The 22686-nt window shown below is 41.8% G+C and overlaps 1 protein-coding gene across 1 annotated transcript in view; it reads left to right on the top strand.

Moving 5' to 3' along the window:
• Nucleotides 1-22686, top strand: part of CFAP54 (cilia and flagella associated protein 54) — a gene marked incomplete at its 5' end in the record, with an annotated part of 331419 nt that overhangs the window by 20036 nt on the left and 288697 nt on the right. Inside the window, 2 exon segments of the mRNA XM_081249749.1 lie at nt 6455-6626; nt 11606-11664. Coding sequence (XP_081105875.1) covers nt 6455-6626; nt 11606-11664 — 231 coding nt within the window.

Genomic DNA, 22686 nt, shown 5'->3' with positions numbered 1-22686 from the left:
ATAGGGTGACCAGCACTGTAGCTTGCTGGTCGTTGACTGAAGCTGGGTGCTGGTGTTGAGATGGAGATCTCTGGGAGATTTTCGCTGCTTGATATTATGTGGAGCTGGGAGGTCTCTTGTGGACCCGTGTCCTGAAGTTGGCTCTCCCACTTCAGAGGCACAGCACTGACTCCTGGCTGCAGCACCAAGAGCCTTTCATCCACCCGGCTCAGAATAACAGGGAGAAAAAGTAGAAAGAAAGAATTAGTAGAAGAAAGAAAGAGAGAGGGAAAGAAAGGAAAAAGGGAAGAAAGGAAGGAAGGAAGAAAGAAAGAAAGGGAGGGAGGAAGGATGGAAAGAAAGAAAGAGGAGGGAGGGAGGGAGGAATGAAAGCAAAAGGAAGAGTGAATGGAAGAAGGGAGGGAGGGAGGAAGGAAAGAAAGAAAGAAAGACAGGAGGGAGGGAGGGAGGAAGGAAAGAAAAAGTAAGTGGAAAGAGGAAGGGTGGGAGGGAGGGAGGGAGGAAAGAAAAAGAAAGAAGGAAGGGAGTAGCAGAAGGAGGGAGGGAGGAAGGGAAGGTAGAAAAAAAAGAAAGAGAGCAGGTAAAGTAAAATAGAATAAAGTATGAAATATAGTAGCGTTATTAAAATTAAAAAGTAATTATTGAAAAAAAACGGACAGATAGAACCCTGGGACATATGGTGGAAGCAAAGCTATACAGAGAGAATCTTACACAGAAGATTACACGTACACATTCACAAAAAGAGAGCAGGGGGAAAAATAAAAAATCTTGCTCTCCAAGTCCACCTCCTCAATTTGGGATAATTCATTGTAAAAAGAGGAAAAGGGCGAGAAGTCTGAAATCTTGCTCTCTAAGCCCACCTCCTTAATTTGGGATAATTCGTTGTCAAAAGAGGAAAAGGGGGGAAAGTCTTAAATCTTGTCCTCAAAGTCCACTTCCTCAATTTGGGATGATTCGCTGTCCATTCATGCACTCCACAGACGCAGGGCACATCAAGTGGACCGTGGAGCTTTAATCCGCTGCCTCCGAGGCTGCACAGAGAGATTTCCCTGTCTCTTCTCTGCTCTCACAGCTCCCGGGTCTCAGCCTTGGACCTGGCCCCGCCTCTGCGCGTAGGTCGCCGGAGGGCTTCCGTTCTTCGCTCAGACAGGACGGGTTTAAAGGAGCCGCTGATTCGGGGGCTCTGGTTCACTCAGGCAGAGGGGAGGGAGGGGCGTGCAGTGTGGGGCGGGCCTGCGGCGGCAGAGGCCAGCGTGACGTTGCAGCAGCCCGAGGCGCTCCGTGCGCTTTCCCGGGAAAGCCGTCCCCGGGTCCCCGGACCCCGGCAGTGGCGGGGTGCACAGGCTCCCCGGAAGGCGGGGCGGACAGTGACCCGCGCTCTCCCACAGGCCCCGCGGCGGCGGCGGCGGCGGCGGCGGCAGCAGCAGCAGCAGCAGCCCCAGCGTCCCACGCCCGTCTCCGGGGTCCGCGCCTTTAGCCGCGGCTCGCGCCTGTCTCCGGCGCTTCCCCAAGCAGCCCTCTTATAATGCCCTCTCCTCGCGCACCAGGAAACAAAAGGGAAAAAAGTCTCTTGCCTCTTCGGCAGCTCCAGACCCTTTCCCCGGACTCCCTCCGGGCTTGCCGTGGTGCACTAACCCCTTCAGGCTCTCTTCCTGCCGCCAGCCCCAGTCCTCTCCCTGCGCTCCAACTGAAAGCCGATACCTGAGCCTCAGCTCCCAGCCCCGCCCGCCCCGGTGGCCGAGCAGACAAGCCTCTCGGGCTGGTGTGTGCCTGAGGGCACCGATCCTCTGTGCCGGAATCTCTCCGCTTTGCCCTCCGCACCCCTGTTGCTGTGCTCTCCTCCGCTACTCCGAAGCTTTCCCCCTCCGCCACCCGCAGTCTCCGCCCGCGAAGGGGCTTGTAGTGTGTAGAAACCTTCCCCCCTTCACGGCTCCCTCCCACTGGTGCAGGTCCCGTCCCTATCCTATTGTCTCTGTTTATTCTTTTTTTCTTTTGCCCTACCCAGGTATGTGGGGAGTTTCTTGCCTTTTGGGGGGTCTGAGGTCTTCTGTCAGCGTTCAGTAGGTGTTCTGTAGGAGTTGCTCCACGTGTAGATGAATTTCTGATGTATCTGTGGGGAGGAAGGTGATCTCCGCGTCTTACTCTTCCGCCATCTTCCTCCGGGTCCTGATCTGATCTTTATTTCTTTCCTTCTGCTAACTTTGGGGTTTTTTGTTCTTTCTCTAATTGCTTTAGGTGTAAGGTTAGGTTGTTTATGTGAGATGTTTCTTGTTTCTTGAGGTAGGATTGTATTGCTATAAACTGCCCTCTTAGAACTTCTTTTGTTGCGTCCCATAGGTTTTGGGTCATCATGTTTTCATTGTCATTTGTTTCTAAGTATTTTTTTATTTCCTCTTTGATTTATTCAGTGATCTCTTGGTTATTTAGTAGTGTATTGTTTAGCCTCCATGTGTTTATATATATATTTTACAGATTTTTTTCCTGTAATTGATATCTAGTCTCATAGCGTTGTGGTCCGAAAAGATACTTGATATGATTTCTGTTTTCTTAAATTTACCAAGGTTTGATTTGTGACCCAAGATATGATCTATCCTGAAGAATGTTCCATGAACACTTGAGAAGAAAGTGTATTCTGTTGTTTTGGGGTGGAATGTCCTATAAATATCAATTAATTCCATCCTGCTTAATGTATCATTTAAAGCTTGTGTTTCCTTATTTATTTTCATTTTGGATGATCTGTCCATTGGTGAAAGTGGGGTGTTAAACTCCCCTACTCTGACTGAGTTACTGTCGATATCCCCTTTAGTGGCTGTTAGCTTTTGCCTTATGTATTGAGGTGCTCTTATGTTGCGTGCATAAATATTTACAATTGTTATATCTTCTTCTTGGATTGATCCCTTGATCATTATGTAGTGTCCTTCTTTGTCTCTTCTAATAGTCTTTATTTTGAAGTCTATTTTGTCTGATATGAAAATTGCTACTTCAGCTTTCTTTTGATTTCCATTTGCATGGAATATCTTTTTCCATCCCCTCACTTTCAGTCTGTATGTGTCCCTAGGTCTGAAGTGGGTCTCTTGTAGACAGCATATATACAGGTCTTGTTTTTGTATCCATTCAGGCAGTCTGTGTCTTTTGGTTAGAGCATTTATTCCATTTACATTTAAGGTAATTATCGATATGTATGTTCCTGTTACCATTTTCTTAATTGTTTTGGGTTTGTTATTGTAGGTCTTTTCCTTCTCTTGTGTTTCCTGCCTAGAGAAGTTCCTTTAGCATTTGTTGTAAAGCTGGTTTGGTGGTGCTGAATTCTCTAGCTTTTGCTTGTCTTAAAGGTTTTAATTTCTCTGTCGAATCTGAATGAAATCCTTGCTGGGTAGAGTAATCTTGGTTGTAGGTTTTTCCCTTTCATCACTTTAAATATGCCCTGCCACTCCCTTCTGGCTTGCAGAGTTTCTGCTGAAAGATCAGCTGTTAACCTTATGGGGATTCCCTTGTGTGTTTTTTGTTGTTTTTCCCTTGCTGCTCTTAATATGTTTTCTTTGTGTTTAATTTTTGGTAGTTTGGTCATTATGTGTCTTGGAGTGTTTTCCTTGGATTTATTCTGTATGGAACCCTCTGCACTTCCTGGACTTGATTAACTATTTCCTTTCCTATATTAGGGAAATTTTCAACTATAATCTCTTCAAATGTTTTCTCAGTCCCTTTCTTTTTCTCTTCTTTTTTTGGGACCCCTATAATTCGAATGTTGGTGTGTTTAATGTTTTCCCAGAGGTCTCTGAGACTGTCCTCAATTCTTTTCATTCTTTTTTTCTTTATTCTGCTCTGCAGCAGTGAATTCCACCATTCTGTCTTCCAGATCACTTATCCGTTCTTCTGCCTCAGTTATTCTGCTATTGATTCCTTCTAGAGAATTTTTAATTTCATTTTTTGTGTTGATCATCATTGTTTGTTTGCTCTTTAGTTCTTCTAGGTCCTTGTTAAACATTTCTTGTATTTTCTCCATTCTATTTCCAAGATTTTGGATCATCTTTACTATCATTACTATGAATTCTTTTTCAGGTAGACTGCCTATTTCCTCTTCATTTGTTTGGTCTGGTGGGTTTTTACCTTGCTCTTTCATCTGCTGGGTATTTCTCTGTCTTCTCGTTTTGCTTAACTTACTGTGTTTGGGGTCTCCTTTATGCAGGCTACAGGTTCGTAGTTCCTGTTGTTTTTGGTGTCTGTCCCCAGTGGGTAAGGTTGGTTCAGTGGGTTGTGTAGGCTTCCTGGTGGAGGAGACTGGTGCCTGGGTTCTGGTGGATGAGGCTGGATCTTGTCTTTCTGGTGTGCAGGACCGTGTCTGGTGGTGTGTTTTGGGGTGTCTGTGACCTTATTATGATTTTAGGCAGCCTCTCTGCTAATGGGTGAGGTTGTGTTCCTGTCTTGCTAGTTGTTTGCCATGGAGTGTCCAGCACTGTAGCTTGCTGGTCATTGAGTGGAGCTGCATCTTAGCATTGAGATGGAGATCTCTGAGAGAGCTTTCTCACCGTTTGTTATTACATGAGGCTGGGAGGTCTCTGGTGGACCAATGTCCTGAACTTGGCTCTCCCACCTCAGAGGCTCAGGCCTGATACCCGGCCAGAGCACCAAGACCCTGAGCACACAGCAGGCTGAGAGGCTTGTCTCCTCACCCATAGGGGTGGGTGGGGGCTTTGGAGGTCAGATCCCAAGGAGAGGACTCTTACCTCCCATTTCTGATTGGTCACTAAACCCCATTGCCTCAGGCAAGGCTTAAATCTTCCCATTCTTTTTATCCCCCCTTGCAGAGCTCCAGTTCAGGGCCTTTTTTTTTTTTTTTTTTTTTTTTTTTAACATGTTTATTGGAGTATAATTGCTTTACAATGGTGTGTTAGTTTCTGCTTTATAACAAAGTGAATCAGTTATACATGTACATATGTTCCCATATCTCTTCCCTCTTGCATTTCCCTCCCTCCCATCCTCCCTATCCCACCCCTCTAGGTGGTCACAAAGCACCGAGCTGATCTCCCTGTGCTATGTGGCTGCTTCCCACTATCTATTTTACGTTTGGTAGTGTATATATGTCCATGCCACTCTCTCACTTTGTCACAGCTTACCCTTCCCCCTCCCCATATCCTCAAGTCCATTCTCTATGTCTGCATCTTTATTCCTGTTTTACCCCTAGGTTCTTCATGACATTTTTTTTTTTTAGATTCCGTATATATGTGTTAGCATACGGTATTTGTCTTTCTCTTTCTGACTTACTTCACTCTGTATGACAGACTCTAGGTCCATCCACCTCACTACAAATAACTCAATTTCGTTTCTTTTTATGGCTGAGTAATATTCCATTGTATATATGTGCCACATCTTCTTTATCCATTCATCTGATGATGGACACTTAGGTTGCTTCCATCTCCTGGCTAGTGTAAATAGAGCTTCAATGAACATTTTGGTACATGACTCGTTTTGAATTATGGTTTCTCAGGACAACCTCAGAGGCCTTTGATCTCTCCTAGCTCCTGCATGTAGCTTTGCCCTCCGTCTGCTTTGCATCTTTCACACTTTTGTCAGAATTCATTTCTAAAGTGTTAATCAAATAATTGTACTCCATTGCTCTTTGGATTTGCCCTTTTGCCATAGTCCATATTCCTTGCAATGGTGTGGAAGCTCTCCATGTTCTGACCATGGACCACCTCTATAGCCTAATTTATCTTAAACCTTCTCATCCAACTTTAAAAAAAGACTTTCAAATCAGTGACCACAACAAGCACCTCAAGCATTCCTAACACTGTGTGTGCCTGGAACGCTTTTCCCTCTGTCAAGAGCCTTGTCTTCCTCATCTTTGACTCCCTGTTGCTTAGAGTGTGGCAAACAGAGGTGGTCAGCAAATATTTGCTGAAGGAATTGTGTAAATGGTAATAATTACATCTGAATTAATATGTTAACATGCCATTGTGGGGCTTTACAAAAATTGATTCAATTCTATATTCTTGGAAGTAGGATTTTGTACTTTTTTTTTTTTTTGCTTTTGAAAATTTTTTTGACTAAGGAAAGGTGATCTTAACTAAATGAATGCTTTGAAGAAACCTATTTTACCATGTTTCTTTCCATATGTTAGTCCAATAAGACTGCTATAACAAAAATCCAGAGATTGGATGGCTTAAACAACATTTATTGCTCACAGTTCTGGAGACAGGGAAATGCAAGATCAGGGTGCTGGAAAATTCAGTGTCTGCTGAAGGCCTGCTTCCCCCTGTGTCCCCATATGGCAGATGGCGAGGTTGCAACATATAAACTTTGGGAGAACACAAACATTCAGTCTATTGACCTCTACTAATTTATTGAATCAAATAAGAAGAATCATTTCCATTTTAGTTTTGTACATTTTAAGAAGTGCCTTTGTAAGTTGCATAAACGTTATTTATATTCTTTTTCTTTTCCTCATGTGTTTCAGTTTCATGCTTTAAGTGGCAGAAATATTTGCAACTACCAGCTGGTCTGTGACAGTGACATGAACCTGCAGAATAAAGAATCTGTGGCCCGGTGTCTGCATATCTTGTCCTCCTTAAGGCTCATCATGCAGGTGGCTTTGCCACAGGAGCAACTTTGCTGGATTATATTCAATGGTATATGTCAGTGTCTTTTATTTTTCATTGTGTCTTTCAGAAAGGTATTTAAATACTAAGTTTGATGGTGACTTGATTACCTTGTGACTTAAAACATGTTCATTTCCTCCTAGGGGCAAGACGGGGATAAAGATACAGACCTACTAGAGAATGGACTTGAGGATACGGGGAGGGGGAAGGGTAAGCTGTGACAAAGTGAGAGAGAGGCATGGACATATATACGCTACCAAACGTAAGGTAGATAGCTAGTGGGAAGCAGCCGCATAGCACAGGGAGATCAGCTCGGTGCTTTGTGACCACCTACAGGGGTGGGATAGGGAGGGTAGGAGGGAGGCAGACACAAGAGGGAAGAGATATGGGGACATATGTATATGTATAACTGATTCACTTTGTTATAAAGCAGAAACTAACACACCATTATAAAGCAACTATACTCCAATAAGGATGTTATTTCCTAATAGGATACTTGTGGGCTTTTTTACGTTTTTATTACATTTCAGCTTGTCCTTATGAGCCGGGACTTATACAGCATGTCTGTGGGTTTTCTGCTCAAGGGAGGGTCAGAGGCTGTGGGGATAATCAGTTTCACATATATACAAAATAGGGACCACAGTTAGTAAGTAAATATAAATGGGGAAGGATCGGAGGACAGGTTAGATTGTTTCTGAGCATCATCCATTTATTGGTTCTCTCCATGAATACTTTGGCCAATGACCAGGGCTTCCTATGCATCAGCCTTCTCGTCCTACTTGTTTTTGAGTGAGGAGCTCTGAGAATGTGCATGTATGTATGTGTATAGGGTATTTACATATATGTGCATTGTACAGATACACATGTACATGTATATGCATTATATATGTCTCATGAAATGAATCTTATCTATCAAAATGTAGCATTTGTTTTTTTCCTTTTATGACTTACAATTTAAATTCAACTAAAATTCTCTTTAAAGTTACAATTTGAAGTTACGATGAGTCGCCTGATGAGTTGCCTACAGTATTGTTTTCTGGATAACATATTCCTGAAAGAAAAATAATAACAGTGTGCTCTGTGTGCCTAAGACCAGGGCAAAATAACCTGGAAGAAAACATATTGGATTTTCTCTCATCCATGGTAACTGACAGTACATTTCCTAGCCTTTTCCTTCCTTGATCTCCCCAAATAATTTTTTTTGACATTTTGATTGTAATTAGACCTTACATTTGCTACCAGAGATGAGGCTGACTCTGGAAGACATTTTTTTTTTTTTTTTTTTTTGGTGGTACACGGGCCTCTCACTGTTGTGGCCTCTCCCGTTGCAGAGCACAGGCTCCGGACACCCAGGCTCAGCAGCCATGGCTCACGGGCCCAGCCGCTCCGCGGCATGTGGGATCTTCCCGGACCGGGGCACGAACCCATGTCCCCTGCATCGGCAGGCGGACTCTCAACCACTGCGCCACCAGGGAAGCCCTGGAAGACATTTTTCAGTCCAGTGATTGTTAAGCTTTTGGGCCTCTCCTCATCCTCAGAGTTGCCACGGCTGTCTCTGCACTTGAATTGCTCACACATCTTGGCAGGGATTGAGCAGGCAGAGCTTCTTTACTCAGGAAGGAGTGATAGGCCTGAGGGTTGGGCCCTGCAGTCAGGCTTTGTTTGAAAGGTGGAAATGATGCAGCATGACTCCCTGTCTGAAACCCTTCTCAGATCACACACAAAACCCCCCAATATTCTTAAAAAAAAAAAAGACTGAACGATTTCTGTATCTTCTACATCCTTTTTCTGGTGTGTGCTTTTTCCTTAACATCGTGTTCTAGATTTTATCCTGTTTCCTAAATATTTTTCAGCTCAGCACTATGGTTTTAGAATCTAGCCGTGTTGCTATATGTAAACCTAGTTTGTTAACTCTGCTTGCTGAATTGTATTTGGCAGATACCTATGCACCCGTAGGGATGGGGACATGGTTTGCCCTGCTTCTTTAACTGCACAAATAATTCTACAGTGAATATCCTTGCCTCTATCCTTTTATAGACCTGTGTGAGAGTTTTCTGGGACTTATGCCCAGGAGTGAGGTTCCTGGATTATGGGAGATACATATACTTAGTGTCATTAACTGCTGTTCCTGTTTTAGTTAATTAATCTCAAACTTATTAAGTGCCCGGCATTGTTCTAGATGCTAGGGTTACAGTAGTGGGCGACAGACAAAAACCCTGTTCTCATGCTTACATAATGCTTCAGGGAGATGATAAACAAATCAAAACTAAATGATGTATCAGATAGTGATGAGTGCTATAGAGGAAAGTAAAGCCGAGAAAGGGGTTAGGGAGAGCACTGGCTGGGCTGGGGCTGGGCTGCAATTTTATTTTATTTTTTAAAAAAGATTTATTATTTATTTTAATTTTTTTGGCTGCATTGGGTCTTCATTGCTGCGCACAGCCCTTCTCTAGTTGTGGTGAGTGGGGGCTACTCTTCGTGGTGGTGCGCGGGCTTCTCATTGCGGTGGCTTCTCTTGTTGTGGAGCACGGTCTCTGGGCACACAGGCTTCAGTAGTTGTGGCATGCGGGCTCAGTAGTTGTGGCTCGTGGGCTCTAGAGCGCAGGCTCAGTAGTTGTGGTGCACAGGCTTAGTTGCTCCACAGCAGGTAGGATCTTCGCAGACCAGGGCTCGAACCCATGTGCCCTGCATTGGCAGGCAGATTCTTAACCACTGTGCCACCAGGGAAATCCCGGGCTGCAGTTTTAAGTGGAATGGTCAGGGTAGGCCTCACCTGAGATGAGATGCCATTGGAGTAAACACCTGACTGAGACATCTGGGTGTTCGGGGGAAGGGAATTCCAACTGGGAGATTAACAAGTGCAAAGAGTTTGTAGTTTTAAAACTTTGGAATTTAAGTCATGAGAAAATAAATTGACCTGCAGTCAATTTCTCAAAATACATTTGACCTTTCCAGTTAGACGTTAACACTCTTTTTTTTTTTTTTTTTTTTTTTTACGTTAACACTCTTTTAATTGACTATTATACACACACACCCTTGTTTTTAAGATATTTAACCAGTCTTCGTTCTTTCACAAAATCTAACTGGGTAAATGAATGTTGGATAACATCTGACATCTGAACTAACCTGAACCCAACTCATTTGAACCCTCAAATAGTCAAGATTATTTTGGTGGTGGCTGTCTTAGATGAAAAGGAGTCACGTGACAAGGCAATAAACTCCGTATTAGGGATTTGGTTAAAAATCAAGCCAACTCCTAAAGATAGCCTGAGAATGTAAAGATTTAGTCTGTGCTCCGTTTTGTACCATGTACTCTCTCCATCGGGCTCCTGCCATGGAATCTGTGAGCCATGCCAAGATCCTGAACCATCAGAGAAGGATTCCGTTATAGTCAGGATGCACTAGGGCTGCAAAGGTTAAAGGCACATCTTTGAAATACAGAGGGCCCTTGTTATTCTTGAGGGCGGTCTCCTGGGGCTTTCTGAAATCCCGCAGCTCCCATTGCTGAATGTTTGGGCTTCTGGCTTATACCTGAATCACGTGTTTTGTGGAGAGTCATGTGTTCCTATGCATATCCTTCCTTGGTGACTTTTTTTTTTTTCCCTAAAAACACAGTTACACAGTTGGGTCAGCAAAGCCAAGTCGAGATGAGAATGCGGAGCTTGAGCTCTTACTAGCTGAGTGGTTTTTTCCCCCAGTGGATCTTACATGAGATAAACAACTCTGTCATGGGAGCAGGCACACTAAGAATGTGGGAGACTTGTATTCTCTGTGAACTTTATGGTACTTTAAGTGTTTAAGATTCTATTCAGTACTTCTTGGTCACTGATTTGTGTAATGTTTATTATGCTTGCAGATGTATTTTAATCAGAGGATGTGTGTTTTGGAGCAGATGCTGTTTTCTCAGAAGCTTTTAAAGTTTAAACGTGAACATAGGATTTGGAATTGTCGTATTTTGGTGGTTATGAATTTTAGATGAGGTATTTTATAGAAAATATTTAGATTGCTTGTCATTATAATTACACGCCTTTTTAAAGCATGGTATTATACTGTTTTTTGGGTTATGTTTATAGCCCGATAATGTCCTTTGTATACAGAAGGATATATGGTGATGTCATTCCCCACTCGTCCTCCAAATGCTGCCATAAAATGAGTCTTCTATCCTCATTTAATTAGTGGCTTGATTTTAAAACAAAATCATTCTTGAATGATCTTAAGTAGGAGCTGGAAATGGCGTTTTTCATTAGAGTGCTAATGGGACGTACCTTAATAATGGGGTAAATATTATATGAGACAGTGAATGAATATAATACAACCTATCATGCATTATGAGTTTTAAATTATGAGTTTCCTTCTTGCGTATTGTGTGCCATCTGATTAAATGTGTATTCTAGTCTTATTTGGAGATAAATCTTCAGTTTTTCAACTGTGAGGAAACCATGGGAACCCAAAACATTTTATGTGAATTAATAAAACCACAAAGTACATAAATTATGCTACTAAAATACTCTTTTGTTCAATATATTTCAAAACTTAAACTGCCTTTAAAATGAGACTAAAAGAGGGGCTTCCCTGGTGACGCAGTGGTTGAGAGTCTGCCTGCCGATGCAGGGGACATGGGTTCGTGCCCCGGTCCGGGAAGATCCTACATGCCGTGGAGTGGCTAGGCCCGTGAGCCATGGCCGCTGAGCCTGCGCGTCCGGAGCCTGTGCTCCGCAACAGGAGAGGCCACAACAGTGAGAGGCCTGCGTACCGCAAAAAAAAAAAAAAAAAAAAAGAGACTAAAAGATTCCTGTGTCAACATATTTAGAATATGGTCATATTAATTCTTTCAATAATTTGGCTACAAGTTACAAAAATGTTTATAATGATTATAACTCTCTGGCCAGTATCAGATTTTCTCATGAGAAAATCACTTGTTTTGGGAGCTACCAACTTAAACTGCAGAAATCGGAATGTAAAATTTCATCATTTGACTGTAAAACATATTAATCTTTTTCTCCATCTAGGTACCATTTACATTTACACCATTTGCAGAAAACTGATGATCATAGGTCACTCTTCTAAGGTATGGAATTTACTGACAAAATATCTTCCCCTGTAATTCCTGGCTTTCTTAAGACTTTTGTTAGCATTGCATACTAAACAAAGAAAATTTGTGAATTATATAACAGAATTTAGTGAATTTACATAGGTTTACTATTTTTAGTTTTCCTTTAATTTGATCATGTAAAAATGTAGACAATAAAGTATTAATGAGAAGAAAGAATTTCTAAAATTGATAGGTATTTCTCCAGTGTCCTTCAGTCTCTCAAATTAGTCATAACTTGTCAACATGTTACTGAACATCCATCTGATAACTATATCTCTAGGGAGGGTGGCCATCCATTCTAGCTTGGCCAAGACAGTCCTGTTTTATGCCTGTTGTCCTGGAGTAAGTATTAATAGTGCCTACTTTCACTTTTAAAAATGTGCTGGTTGGAGGCTTCCGTGGTGGCGCAGTGGTTGAGAGTCCGCCTGCCGATGCAGGGGACACGGGTTCGTGCCCCGGTCCGGGAGGATCCCACGTGCCGCGGAGCGGCTGGGCCTGTGAGCCATGGCCACTGAGCCTGCGCATCCGGAGCCTGTGCTCCGCAACGGGAGAGGCCACAACAGTGAGAGGCCCGTGTACTGCAAAAACAGACAAACAAAAAAATGTGCTGGTTGGGATGATAAACTATGGTTAGCCTGTTTATGTCTTGTTATGGAGCTTGGACTGCATTTTGCTTGAAGAGCTGGACTGTACTTATGGTCCAGATACTAGTTGGGTGAACAAACTCCTAAACTATGTCCCAGTTATGAGCTGACTTTGTTTTACAGTAAGATTCTCACTGACCAGTACTTACTGCTTAGCTTTAGCTCGAGGAAGTGACTGACACTTCTGTTGACTTCCTTACCATGTTGGTAGCACTTCTCTCTGCAGGAGACATATTTATTCCCTGTGTTCACTGTCCAGTCATTGGAATGTAGGCCAAGAAGGGAAAATATACTCTCCTTGAGACCATGCTTGAGTTCTTTCTGGCATTTGCAACACTACTACTTTAGTCTTCTCTATTGCATGCAAAACCTTGCTCTGAATATTCTAACGCTCGGGACAGATATTTTTTCCTTATTTCCTCAAAACACAGCCAAGTATCTTAAAAGTTGACAATGTTTAAAAAATAGATAGAAGCAAAGGTATTTGCATGCTTAATGGATAACATTAATTGGGTGTTCTGTTTTGTTCCTTGCATTTAAAATCTCTATTACTGACAGTGACTTGAACAAACTCTCTGCCAGCTTTTTGAGTGTGAATTAAAATGAGGGGAGACTGTCCCATGTATAATGTAAATTTGGTCTACAGACTATTCCAACGATTCTCTATCCAGTTCCAGATGATTTCCTAAAAAGAATTTGCAATCTCCTGTTGCACTTGCTATAGCAACAAATACTGCTTCGTGGAGCCATCGTAGTTTGGTCTGCTTATAGCATTTGTCTGGCAAAAGTTTGAAGGGCAGAGATGTCTGTGCCAACATTTAACTGTTAGTGTTTGTACTTGTTAATGCTGAGAGAATTTTAATTTAACATGATAGTCATCTTAAAATAATTTTTTATTTATACCCTTTGTAAGACATCTTCTTTCCCCCTCATATAACTTGAGTTTCTCTCTGACAAAATAAGGAAGGCCTGAAGGAGGATCGTTCTATGTCCCAATCTTGTGGGATGTGAGTGGGGGAGTGAGGAATGCAAGAATTTGGGGGTGGTGGGTGGCTGTACAGTTGGCACTTTCAGATCAGGATGAAATTCTTTCAGTTTGTTCAGTATAATAAGTTTCAAGGAAATTAATTTTCACCCTGAAATTCACAGACCCTCAGCTGACAAGTTGATTCCTGAGCTGAGACTGTAAATGGACTCGATGGGTCCATTTAATGGGGACAAGCCCTTGGCAGTCCAGCCACGTCTGAATCCTCCTGATTCTGTAGCTACTTTAGAGTTCAAGTCTGTTATAGCAAGAGACAGAAGGAGAACCAGAATTGGAATCCTTAGGCTTTTCTTGGTGTCACCCCAGAGCAATCTAAAGTCCTGTTCCTATAGGAGCTGGGAATTATGATTACCATTTGTTATTATTATTGAATCCCTACTCTGTGTTAGGTACTGTGTGAAGGGCTTTGCATACACAATAATGCCATAATAGTCTTAGGAGGTGGACACCACCACCATCACTGTCCTTTGTTGAATGAATGCTTATCATCTCTAAGGTATGCTTCTAAGCACTTTCACATATTATCTCATTTAATCCTCACACCAGCACTTTGAGAAGGTGCCATCATTACCTTTGTCTTATAGACAAGGAAGCTGAGGCTTAGAAAGGTTAATTCGCTCAAGGTCACACATCTAGTTAGAGATGTAGCGAAGGCCAGAGCCAGTGCCACCCTGTGCTGCCTCTCAACACCATTAGAATAAGGCGTGTCTGTTGGCATATCCCATGACCCACCCTATTTTGGCTCATCTCTGCAAATGGAGGAGTTGTGTGGGAGCTCCTGATACAATGCTGAAATATTTTCTGACATGACTGAAGGCATCCTGAAGACCAAGACTGGCCAGCGCTTTTCCCCGAATGGGAAGCACTTTTGTGCTGAGGCAGGTCACCAGCATAAGCTTGGCGAATGGAGGGAGGGCAGTTCTCTAAGCCTCTTTCCCTAAAGACATAAGACAGTTTGCTTTCCTTTATGGTAAAAGCCGTAGTTTCTTCTGAGGCATTTACAACTGTAGTATAGTACTCAGCAAACATTAAAGAATTCAGTAGAATCTATTCATTCTAAGAAAATGTTGATTTCTGTTTTCCCTATTTACCAAACTGAAATAGTTTGGTAAAGTGTGTGGCTTGAACAGTGGTCGTCAGATCAGTCCACGTACCGTCACATAAACTTCAAGTCCAGACTTTGAAATGCTTCTCAGTGTTTTCCCTCAAAGGGTATGAGTTGATATAAATGACGCTGCAGTGCCATCCTGTGGCTCAACTGATTAATTGTGTGTGTTTTTTTCCTACTTGACACCTGAACCATGCTTTTTCTAGGCTCCTATAATATGGTTTTTCAGAGTTGCTTTTATTTTTTTTTAATGAAGACAGTAGTCCTCCTGAAATCGTCAATTTTTTATTAATAGAAATAATTCTTTCAGGGGCAAGAAAAAATGCTACAAATTAAGAGGGGTTTTTTTTTGAAATGGCATTTCCTCTTTAAAACCTGAATGATGGTTTCTCAGAGCCCTAAGTGGAATGACGGCTTTTCTCCTTTTTGTCATAGTTTCCCTGTGTAGTGGGAAGAATCCTGCTGCACTTGGGAATCCAGAGACCTGAATTTCAGCCCCAGCTCTGTCACTTACAAGCAGTTTAGTCTCTTGGAGTCAGATTGGGTTACTTTTAAGGTCCCTTCTGGCACTAAAATCTGTGATTTAGGGTCTTGATGCTAAGTCTGAGGCCAAACCCAAACATCATGTGAACAGCTGTTCACGGATGCTATTTTTACTTTGGAATGTGAAATTTCTAATATCAGGAATCCTGAGAGCTTTGGAAAGACGTGGTTATAAAGGGGGGGAATTTATATATGGTTTAATTCCACCTCCCCCCAAATACAACAACCTGAGTGTAAAAATCCACAATAAGATTTCTGTGCAGCAGATACGAGGAACTCAAGGGTTTTGATGACTGTTAATTCCATATCAGTTGTGTGGCAGAATCAGCAAACAATGACAGCAGCAGCAACGAAAACAGCAATAAAGCGACCCCAGGCCAACTTAGTAGAGATATAGTGTCCAGAACCAGGGAGGGGGAGTTTCCTTTCACTATGGTCTAGTTACACACTTTAAAGGGACTTTGGCAACCTGGAGCAAAGCCGTGGAGGACCAACGATGATGGGAAAGGGAAGTGCAGTCCTGGGAGGTAAAGAAGTGCTTGGGGATCTTTATCCTGGAGAGAGAGCTGGGGGAGAGGGCAGGCTGCATAGGTGCTTTCAGATTCATGGAAGGCGGTGATTTGCAAGTTGAGTTTTGAGTGGTCTTGTGCTGTTCCAGAAGGCATAACTAGGATGAATGTACCGGAGATGTATCAAGGTGGATTGCATTTCAGATTAAAGAAGTTCATGTTTAGAATTGTCTTCTTATGCCACGGGGCATGTTCCTTGTTACTGTAGGTGGGAAGTCATGGGTGGGGAAGGTGTGGGACATCAGGTGGTGGTGCTGGTGATGTTGGGGAGGGGATGAAATTAGATAGATTCTCAACCCTTTGACCCTGTGATTACCTGAAGTAGGTCCATGTTTAGCATCATGAACTGAAACTTTTCAATGAAGATCAGTCAGTCAGTCAGCAAAGATTTGTTGCATGTTTACTACACACCAGATAAAATTCTGGGGGCTGGGGATACAGTGGTGAACAAGACAGACAGGGCCCTTTCCTAAGGTGAACTTGCATTCTAGTGGGATGAGCTTACATTCTCAGCAGATAGCAAAGGATATTACAAGTCTGTGTCAAACCCTGCTCTGCTTCCAACAGCCCCCATCTGAACTCAAAATTGACCAGACGGTGGAGAATTCTGGCTTTTCAGGCTTCTTTTTTTTTTTTTACATCTTTATTGGAGTATAGTTGCTTTACAATGGTGTGTTAGTTTCTGCTTTATAACAAAGTGAATCATTTATACATATACATATGTTCCCATATCTCCTCCCTGTTGCGTCTCCCTCCCTCCCACCCTCCCTATCCCACCCATCCAGGTGGTCACAAAGCACCGAGCTGATCTCCCTGTGCTATGCGGCTGCTTCCCACTAGCTATCTATTTTACATTTGGTAGTGTATATATGTCAATGTCACTCTCTCACTTTGTCACAGCTTCCCCTTCCCCCTCCCCATATACTCAAGTCCATTCTCTAGTAGGTCTGTGTCTTTATTCCCGTCTTACCCCTAGGTTCTTCATGATTTTTTTTCTTATATTCCATATATATGTGTTAGCATACGGTATTTGTCTTTCTCTTTCTGACTTACTTCACTCTGTATGACAGACTCTAGGTCCATCCACCTCACTACAAATAACTCAGTTTCATTTCTTTTTATGGCCGAGTAATATTCCATTGTATATATGTGCCACATCTTCTTTATCCATTCATCCGATTATGGACACTTAGGTTTTTTCCATCTCCTGGCTATTGTAAATAGAGCTGCAATGAACATTTTGGTACATGACTCTTTTTGAATTATGGTTTTCTCAGGGTATATGCCCAGTAGTAGGATTGCTGGGTCATATGGTAGTTGTATTTTTAGTTTTTTAAGGAACCTCCATACTGCTCTCCATAGTGGCTGTACCAATTCACATTCCCACAAGCAGTGCAAGAGTGTTCCCTCTCCAGCATTTATTGTTTCTAGATTTTTTGATGATGGCCATTCTGACTGGTGTGAGATGATATCTCATTGTAGTTTTGATTTGCATTTATCTAATGATTAATGATGTTGAATATTCTTTCATGTGTTTATTGGCCATCTGTATATCTTCTTTGGAGAAACGTCTGTTTAGGTTTTCTGCCCATTTTTGGATTGGGTTGTTTGTTTTTTTGTTATTGAGCTGCATGAGCTGCTTATAAATTTTGGAGATTAATCCTTTGTCAGTTGCTTCATTGCAAATATTTTCTCCCATTCTGAGGGTTGTCTTTTGGTCTTATTTATGGTTTCCTTTGCTGTGCAAAAGCTTTGAAGTTTCATTAGGTCCCATTTGTTTATTTTTGATTTTATTTCCATTTCTCCAGGAGGTGGGTCCAAAAGGATCTTGCTGTGATTTATGGCATAGAGTGTTCTGCCTATGTTTTCCTCTAAGAGTTTGATAGTTTCTGGCCTTACATTTAGGTCTTTAATCCATTTTGAGCTTATTTTTGTATATGGTGTTAGGGAGTGTTCTAATCTCATACTTGCACATGTCCCTGTCCAGTTTTCCCAGCACCACTTATTGAAGAAGCTGTCCTTTCTTCACTGTACATTCCTGCCTCCTTTATCAAAGATAAGGGGACCATATGTGTGTGGGTTTATCTCTGGGCTTTCTATCCTGTTCCATTGATGTATATTTCTGTTTTTGTGCCAGTACCATACTGTCTTGATTACTGTAGCTTTTTAGTATAGTCTGAAGTCAAGGAGCCTGATTCCTCCAGCTCCGTTTTTCTTTCTCAAGATTGCTTTGGCTATTCGGGGTCTTTTGTGTTTCCATACAAATTGTGAAATTTTTTGTTCTAATTCTGTGAAAAATGCCAGTGGTAGTTTGATAGGGATTGCATTGAATCTGTAGATTGCTTTGGGTAGTAGAGTCATTTTCACAATGTTGATTCTTCCAATCCAAGAACATGGTATATCTCTCCATCTATTTGTATCATCTTTAATTCTTTCATCAGTGTCTTATAATTTTCTGCATACAGGTCTTTTGTCTCCTTAGGTAGGTTTATTCCTAGATATTTTATTCTTTTTGTTGCAATGGTAAATGGGAGTGTTTCCTCGATTTCACTTTCAGATTTTTCATCATTAGTGTATAGGAATGCAAGAGATTTCTGTGCATTAATTTTGTATCCTGCTACTTTACCAAATTCATTGATTAATTCTAGTAGTTTTCTGGTAGCATCTTTAGGATTCCCTATGTATAGTATCATGTCATCTGCAAACAGTGACAGCTTTACTTCTTCTTTTCCGATTTGGATTTTTTTTTTGCGGTACGCGGGCCTCTCACAGCTGTGGCCTCTCCCATTGCGAAGCACAGGCTCCGGACGCGCAGGCTCAGTGGCCATGGCTCACGGGCCCAGCCACTCCGCGGCATGTGGGATCCTCCCGGACCGGGGCACGAACCCATGTCCCCTGCATCTGCAGGCGGACTCTCAACCACTGCGCCACCAGGGGAGCCCTGGATTCCTTTTATTTCCTTTTCTTCTCTGATTGCTGTGGCTAGAACTTCCAAAACTATGTTGAATAAGAGTGGTGAGAGTGGGCGACCTTGTCTTGTTACTGATCTTAGTGGAAATGCTTTCAGTTTTTCACCATTGAGGACAATTTGGCTGTGGGTTTGTCATATATGGCCTTTATTATGTTGAGGAAAGTTCCCTCTATGCCTACTTTCTGCAGGGTTTTTATCATAAATGGGTGTTGAATTTTGTCAAAAGCTTTCTCTGCATCTATTGAGATGATCATGTAGTTTTTCTCCTTCAATTTGTTAACATGGTGTATCACATTGATTGATTTGCATATATTGAAGAATCCTTGCATTCCTGGAATAAACCCCACTTGATCATGGTGTATGATCCTTTTAATGTGCTGTTGGATTCTGTTTGCTAGTATTTTGTTGAGGATTTTTGCATCTATGTTCATCAGTGATATTGGCCTGTAGTTTTCTTTCTTTGTGACATCCTTGTCTGATTTTGGTATCAGGGTGATGGTGGCCTCGTAGAATGAGTTTGGGCGTGTTCCTCCCTCTGCTATATTTTGCAAGAGTTTGAGAAGGATAGGTGTTAGCTCTTCTCTAAATGTTTGATAGAATTCGCCTGTGAAGCCATCTGGTCCTGGGCTTTTGTTTGTTGGAAGATTTTTAATCACATTTTCAACTTCAGTGCTTGTGATTGGTCTGTTCATATTTTCTATTTCTTCCTGATTCATTCTTGGCAGGTTGTGCATTTCTAAGAATTTGTCCATTTCTTCCAGATTGTCCATTTTATTGGCATAGAGTTGCTTGTAGTAATCTCTCATGATCTTTTGTATTTCTGCAGTGTCAGTTATTACTTCTACTTTTTCATTTCTAATTCTATTGATTTGAGTCTTCTCCCTTTTCTTGTTGATGAGTCTGGCTAATGGTTTATCATTTTTGTTTATCTTCTCAAAGAACCAGCTTTTAGTTTTATTGATCTTTGCTATCGTTTCCTTCATTTCTTTTTCATTTATTTCTGATCTGATCTTTATGATTTCTTTCCTTCTGTTAACTTTGGGGTTTTTTTTGTTCTTCTTTCTCTAATTGCTTTAGGTGTAAGGTTAGGTTGTTTATTTGAGATGTTTCCTGTTTCTTAAGTTAGGATTGTATTGGTATAAACTTCCCTCTTAGAACTGCTTTTGCTGTATCCCATAGGTTTTGGGTCGTCGTGTCTTCATTGTCATTCGTTTCTAAGTATTTTTTGATTTCCTCTTTGATTTCTTCAGTGATCACTTTGTTATTAAGTAGTGTATTGTTTAGCCTCCATGTGTTTGTATTTTTTACGGATCTTTTCCTGTAATTGATATCTAGTCTCATAGCGTTGTGGTCGGAAAAGATACTTGATACAACTTCAATGTTCTTAAATTTACCAAGGCTTGATTTGTGACCCAAGATATGATCTATCCTGGAGAATGTTCCATGAGCACTTGAGAAAAATGTGTATTCTGTTGTTTTTGGATGGAATGTCCTATAAATATCAATTAAGTCCATCTTGTTTAATGTATCATTTAAAGCTTGTGTTTCCTTATTTATTTTCATTTTGGATGATCTGTCCATTGGTGAAAGTGGGGTGTTAAAGTCCCCTACTATGATTGAGTTACTGTCGATTTCCCCTTTTATGGCTGTTAGCATTTGCCTGATCTATTGAGGTGCTCCTATGTTGGGTGCATAAATATTTACAATTGTTATATCTTCTTCTTGGATCGATCCCTTGATCATTATGTAGTGTCCTTCTTTGTCTCTTGTAATAGTCTTTATTTTAAAGTCTATTTTGTCTGATATGACAGTTGCTACTCCAGCTTTCTTTTGGTTTCCATTTGCATGGAATATCTTTTTCCATCCCCTTACTTTCAGTCTGTATGTGTCCCTAGGTCTGAAGTGGGTCTCTTGTAGACAGCATATATACGGGTCTTGTTTTTGTATCCATTCAGCCAGTCTGTGTCTTTTGGTGGGAGCATTTATTCCATTTACATTTAAGGTAATTATCAATATGTATGTTCCTGTTACCATTTTCTTAATTGTTTTGGGTTTGTTATTGTAGGTCTTTTCCTTCTCTTGTGTTTCTTGCCTAGAGAAGTTCCTTTAGCATTTGTTGTAAAGCTGGTTTGGTGGTGCTGAATTCTCTAGCTTTTGCTTGTCTGTAAAGGTTTTAATTTCTCTGTCGAATCTGAATGAAATCCTTGCTGGGTAGAGTAATCTTTGTTGTAGGTTTTTCCCTTTCATCCCTTTAAATATGTCCTGCCAGTCTCTTCTGGCTTGCAGAGTTTCTGCTGAAAGATCAGCTGTTAACCTTATGGGGATTCCCTTGTGTGTTATTTGTTGTTTTTCCCTTGCTGCTTTTAATATGTTTTCTTTGTATTTAGTTTTTGACAGTTTGATTAATATGTGTCTTGGTGTGTCTCCTTGGATTTATCCTGTATGGGACTCTCTGTGCTTCCTGGACTTGATTAACTATTTCCTTCCCCATATTAGGGAAGTTTTCAACTATAATCTCTTCACATATTTTCTCAGTCCCTTTCTTTTTCTCTTCTTCTTCTGGAACCCCTAAAGTTCGAATGTTGGTGTGTTTAATGTTGTCCCAGAGGTCTCTGAGATTGTCCTCAGTTCATTTCATTCTTTTTTGTTTATTCTGCTCTGCAGTAGTTATTTCCACTATTTTATCTTCCAGGTCACTTATCCGTTCTTCTGCCTCAGTTATTCTGCTATTGATCCCATCTAGAGTATTTTAAATTTCATTTATTGTGTTGTTCATCATTGCTTGTTTCATCTTTAGTTCTTCTAGGTCCTTATTAAATGTTTCTTGCATTTTCTCTATTCTATTTCCAAGATTTTGGATCATCTTTACTGTCATTATTCTGAATTCTTTTTCAGGTAGACTGCCTATTTCCGCTTCATTTGTTAGGTCTGGTGGGTTTTTAACTTGTTCCTTCATCTGCTGTGTGTTTTTCTGTCTTCTCATTTTGCTTATCTTACTGTGTTTGGGGTCTCCTTTTTGCAGGCTGCAGGTTTGTAGTTCCCAGTGTTTTTGGTGTCTGTCCCCAGTGGCTAAAGTTGGTTCAGTGGGTTGTGTAGGCTTCCTGGTGGAGGGGACTAGTGCCTGTGTTCTGGTGGATGAGGCTGGATCTTGTCTTTCTGGTGGGCAGGTCCATGTCTGGTGGTGTGTTTTGGGGTGTCTATGGACTTATTATGATTTTAGGCAGCCTCTCTGCTAATGGGTGGGGTTGTGTTCCTGTCTTGCTAGTTGTTTGGCATAGGGTGTCCAGCACTGTAGCTTGCTGATTGTTGAGTGAAGCTGGGTGCTGGTGTTGAGATGGAGATCTCTGGGAGATTTTTGCCGTTTGATATTATGTGGAGCTGGGAGGTCTCTTGTGGACCAGTGTCCTGAAGTTGGCTCTCCCACCTCAGAGGCACAGCACTGACTCGTGGCTGCAGCACCAAAAACCTTTCATCCACACGGCTTAGAATAAAAGGGAGAAAAAGTAGAAGGAAGGAAGGAAAGAAAGAAAGGAAGGCAGGAAGGAAGGAAGGAAGAAAGAAAGAAGATAAAATAAAATAAAGTTATTAAAATAAAAAATAACTATTAAGAAAAAAAATTTTTTTAAAGAAAAAAAATCAAAAAACGGACGGATAGAACCCTAGGACAAATGGTGAAAGCAAAGCTATACAGACAAAATCTCTCACATAAGCATACACATACACACTCACAAAAAGGGGAAAAGTGGGGAAAATAATAAATCTTGCTCTCAAAGTCCACCTCCTCAATTTGGGATGATTCGTTGTCTATTCATGTATTCCACAGATGCAGGGTACATCAAATTGATTATGGAGCTTTAATCCGCTCCTTCTGAGGCTGCTGGGAGAGATTTCCCTTTCTCTTCTTTGTTTGCACAGCTCCCGGGGCTCAGCTTTGGATTTGGCCCCGCCTCTGCGTGTAGGTCGCCTGAGGGCGTCTGTTCTTCGCTCAGGACAGGGTTAAAGGAGCCGCTGATTCAGGGGCTCCGGCTCACTCAGGCCGGGGGGAGGGGGGGTGCGGAGTGTGGGGCGAGCCTGCGGCGGCGGAGGCCGGCGTGACGTTGCACCAGCCTGAGGCGTGC

This window comes from Mesoplodon bidens, assembly GCF_964165515.1.
Source record: "Mesoplodon bidens genome assembly, chromosome: 11".
In the NCBI taxonomy this organism is placed as follows: Eukaryota; Metazoa; Chordata; class Mammalia; order Artiodactyla; family Ziphiidae; genus Mesoplodon; species Mesoplodon bidens.
The sequence above is the reverse complement of the archived record's forward strand: the minus strand, read 5'-3'. Positions and strand labels throughout refer to the sequence as shown.